General features: G+C 48.6%; 1 protein-coding gene across 7 annotated transcripts in view; it reads left to right on the top strand.

The window, feature by feature from the left end:
• The window catches only part of Tmco4 (transmembrane and coiled-coil domains 4), an 89025-nt gene that overhangs the window by 15156 nt on the left and 69143 nt on the right, over positions 1 to 4726 (top strand). For all 7 annotated transcript variants that reach the window (XM_008821843.3, XM_017795291.2, XM_029558043.1 and 4 more), the window contains one exon: positions 810 to 969. In XM_008821843.3, the coding sequence (XP_008820065.2) occupies positions 810 to 969 (160 nt within the window). The remainder of the gene's footprint in view (positions 1 to 809; positions 970 to 4726) is intronic.

Raw genomic sequence — 4726 nt, 5'->3', positions numbered from 1 at the left:
GTATGTGAGTGCACCCGTGTTGTGCAATGCCACGGAGGTCAGAAGACGGCCTTGGATTCCCCTGGAACTGGAGTTAAGGACGGTTCGTAGCCGCCATGTGGGTACTGGGAATCGAACCCGGGTCCTCTGAAAGAACAGTCAGTGCTCTTACCCACTGAGCCATCTCTCCAGCCCCTAAAACATTTTTCTAAATATTTTATTTTATGTGTATATTCCTTGCCTGTAAGTAAGTGCTCCCATGTCGTGCAGTGTTCGCAGAGGACAGAAGATGCTGTCAGATCCCCTGGAACTAGAGATACAGACAGTTGTTAGCTGCCATGTGGGTGCTGGGATTCAAACCGGGGTCTTCTGCAAGAACAGTGTTCTTAACCACTGAACCATCTCTGCAGCCTATTTATTTATTTAAATTTTATTTTATTTGTATGAGTGTTTTGCCTGCCTGTATGTAAGTGCACCCAGGGCCCACAGAGGGCAGAAGTGACCATCAGGTCCCCTGGAACTGGAGTTCTAGATGCTTGCTAGTCACCATGTGGGTGCTGAGAACTAAACTTGGGTCCTCTGGTAGATTAGTCATTGCCCCTAACTACTGAGCCATCTCTCTAGCCCTTAATCTCTTTTTTGTGGTTGTTTTGTTGCAATGTAGTCTCATTGTGTATGTAGCGAGGAACTTTCAGTCCTGCTTCAGCCTCCCAAGTGCTAGAATTACAGGCCAGTGCTCCATACTTATGGTAGATGATTGTTTTCTATTCCCTCCAGTCACCTCTGTCCCCCCCACCCCCAGCATCTCTCACTGGGATTCTCTCTTACAGGGCTGGGAATGGCCACATCGAACAGGCCTCGCAGGCAACCTAAGCCTGCTGTGGAGGGGGAGCCCCCCCTGGGCCAGGAGCTGACAGAGGCCAACCGCTTCGCCTATGCTGCCCTCTGTGGCATCTCCCTGTCCCAGCTGTTTCCAGAACCTGAGCAAAGGTGAGCTCTTCTGTCTCCCAGAGGGAAGTCAGACCTCATGGAGGTGACTCCCAATGATCACAAGGAGCACCAGGGTTGTCCTTGCCTGGGGGCCTCACTCTCAGAAGGGCCTTATTCCATTATTCTCTCATGTATGCCTTCCCCCAAGCATCTATTGAGCACCTACTGGATGCCAGGCACAATGTTCAGTGCCTGGAAGGCATTATGTTTATGATGAATGACACAGACCCCAACCCTCCCCTCAAGTAGGTCTGTAGAAAGCATGATGTGATCATTCATAAAATGCCTTTGTTGAGAACCTACTATGTGCTGGGTGCAGTGCCCAGCCCTGTGGATGAAACAGAGAGGCAGGAGGCCTGGCTCACAGGTGCCCACCTGGCTGTTGTGACAATGGCAAGTGGGGGTGAGGAAGGGGCTCAATGGGTGACACAGGGTGTCTTGGGAGCAAAGGAATGACAGGGGCATGTATTTGATTCTGTTGTTGTCCACCAGGTGTGCGTTTAAATCATGTTTTGGGGGTCAGTGTAGTGGGATCTTTAGGAGCCTGGACTTTGGTCTTCAAGTTTGAAGGATGAGAGCAGTATGGTGTGAGGGCCCAGTAGGGATAGTCTGTTCTTTGTAGGGTGGAACTGACATTGGAATCTGCTTAATGTTACTGTGAGGCAGAGACAGGAACAAACTGACTCCCAAATTACAGAAGGGAACATAGATGAAATGGAGCAGCAGTCTAGGACAGGAGATGGGAGAAGTCCTTGCACCTGACACCCCATCTACACTCTGAGATCTCCTCAGTGAACTGCCCAAATGTCCAATTGCCTCTGGGTAGCCTTCCCAACCTGTCGGTGAGGGACCCATGGCTCCTTCCACAAAATCCATAGTGAATCTTTCCCAGATGTGCCAACCCTGTGGTCTGAACTCCGGGAGGGCAGAAGCCACCCCTGGTCATCCTTGAATTCCAGGACCTTCCCATAGTTATGTGGCACCCAGGTTCTCAGTGAAAGTCCTGGAGAGAAGGGCAGTAACTGCTGGCTTCGAAAGTGAGGGAAAATTCCTTCGGGTCGCACTCAGCTCTGTGTTCACATCCGTTAAGGACTCTAGTACTCTCCAGTCTCATGTGGTCTTGGTGGGTGACTTCATCAGGAACAATAGTCTGGCTCTGTATCTATAGAATGGGTCTCAGTGGCCCATCCTGTGGGGATTATGAGACTTCAATGAGATGATGTAGGCTGAAGTGACAGCACAGTGCCTAGCACATAGTAGCTACTCAAGACGTGCTATATCAAGCCAGGAATGGTGGCGCACACCTTTAGTCCCAGCACTTGGGAGGCAGAGGCAGGCGGATCTCTGTGAGTTCAAGGCCAGCCTGGTCTACATAGTGAGTTCCGGACCAGCTGGGGCTACAGGGAGACCCTGTCTCAAAAAGATGCCCACAAAAGAAGTGGCAGATCTCACTTCCTTGCCCCAGTTTCCTCATCCATAAAGTGAAAAAAAAAAAAAAAGAAGTCTAGACAGGTATGGTTAATCCCAGCACCCAGGCGGGAGTCAGAGGCATGCAGATCTCTGTGGGTTCAAGGCCAGCCTGGGTCTACATAGTGAATTCCAGACCAGCTGGGGCTACAGGGAGACCCTGTCTCAAAAAGATGCCCACAAAAGAAGTGGCAGATCTCACTTCCTTGCCCCAGTTTCCTCATCCATAAAGTGAAGGTGACACTAGAACCTCTTCCTGCGGTCAGGCAAGTTTGGACTACAATTAACAGCATACAGTACTAAAAGAGATTTAAACAGTAGATGTATTTTCCTTCATAAGAAATCTAAAGATAGATAGCTCCAGGATTGATGGAACACCCCAAAGGGCCCTTGGGCTGTTTTTTTTTTAATATTTTACTCATTACTTTTATTTTATGTGTATGAGTATATTGCCTGCATGTATGTATGTAAGTGCACCACATGTGTGCAATGCCCACAGAGGCCAGAAGAGGGTATCAGACAGTAACTGGAGTTACAGACAGTTGTTAGCTGCCATGTGGGTGCTGGGAATTGAACCCACGTCCTCTGGAAGAGCAGCCAATGCTCTTAACCACTGAGCCATGTCTCCTGGGCTGGCTTCTTTTTAATCATCTTCCCTTGGTCTTCCCTCCTGAACTCAGAATAGCTGTATCAGCTCCATATATCCATATCCTCATAGGACTAGGCTCCTGGCAGGAAGTACAGACAGAAAAATCTTTCCTGGACTGCACCTAGAAGGCTTCCTTTTGTGTCATTGGCCAGATCCAGTCACATGGCCAAGCCTGAGCTGCAAAGGATCCTGGGAAGAAAATAAAAGTATTTGCCCCGCCCCCCCTTTTGCCATAAGAGAAAGAAAATGGATTCTTTCAGCCAGGGAGAAGGGGGTGGAAATTAGTGCTGTAGAGAAACAGCCATCACTGGGGGCAGCAGGACAGGGGACACGTGTCCATGGCCTCGGCAGACCCTGGCATAGGGCAGCAACCCAACGAAATTTGGTTACCCTTTTTACTGATCATGAAATACGTGTTAAGTATATATATGAACGTGCTTGCCTAACATGCATGAGGCCGTGGGTTCAATTCCCAGCACTGCATAAAACTGGGCATGGCAGCATAGTACTATGATCCCAGCTCTAGGCCGAGGTGGAGGCAGCAGGATCAGAAGTTCAAGGTCACCTAGGCTACATAGTTCAAGGCCAGCCTGGGAACTGTATTAGACTCTGTCTCAAAACATCTGTAGGTTTGCCAAGCATGGTGGCACTCCCCTTTAATCCCAGCACTGGAGAGGCAGAGGCAGGCAGATCTCTGTGAGTTCAAGGCCAACCTGGTCTACATAGTGAGTTCCAGGCCAGCTGGGGCCTGAGAGACTCTGTATCTGTAGGTTAGAAATATCTGGGATATTCTATTCTGTTCCCAGCAATTAGTCTTGTTTCCTGCAAGAGCCTAGCTTGCTGCCTGCTCTGTCCCTTGCACCACATCTGGGAAACTGCCATATTCCTAGAAGCTCCCCTAATCAGACAAGTCTGATAACCCCTCTCCTCCCAACCTAATAAATCAAGCCCAGCCTGGGAAGGACCATGTGTACTTTCCTTCCAGAAACAAATCTGAAGAACCTGTCCTGACTGTGGCCCAGGTCCTTCAGGACACTGCCAAGAAAGTACCAGGGATGTGAGCTCTTGTCCCGTCTCGTTCTCTCCGAGCCCACATGAGCATTCATTCATCTTGGACTCTCTCGTTCCTGAATGCTTCCGTGCTGCATTCCAGCATGCCAGTCTGCTTTTTAAGGCAGAGCACAATGTTTTAGAACTCTCCATATTTTTAAAGCCCAGATAGGCTAATGGTTCTTGTTATTTTTAGAAAACACTCAGTGGCTGTTTGTTTTTTTGTCCGCATAGGACATCAAAGAAAGTATCTAGAATATTTATTTCTAATCTGTGTTGTGAGCATTGCAGATGCCGTTCCTTACAATTGATTCTATTTATTCAGGATGTAGAGTCAGGGGCAATGGATGTAGCACAGCAGTAGAGCGCCTACCTAGCATGCATCAGGTTCAGTCCCCAGCATCACTAAATAAATAGGAAAGAGAAAAGAATAAAGAGAAGCAATATAGAGCCAGCTATGAGAGCTCCAGGTGCAGCCCACTGAGCACCTTTGTAATTTGTAATTATAATACCAGCACCTACAAGGCTGGGGTACAGAATCACAAGTTCAAGTCCAACCTGGGTTATATATACTGAGACCCAGTCTCAAAA

The sequence above is a fragment of the Nannospalax galili genome, unplaced genomic scaffold (genome assembly GCF_000622305.1).
Source record: "Nannospalax galili isolate Female #2095 unplaced genomic scaffold, S.galili_v1.0 scaffold1688, whole genome shotgun sequence".
NCBI classification, from domain to species: Eukaryota; Metazoa; Chordata; class Mammalia; order Rodentia; family Spalacidae; genus Nannospalax; species Nannospalax galili.
Note: the sequence above shows the minus strand (reverse complement) of the source record. Positions and strands in the feature narration are given on the sequence as shown.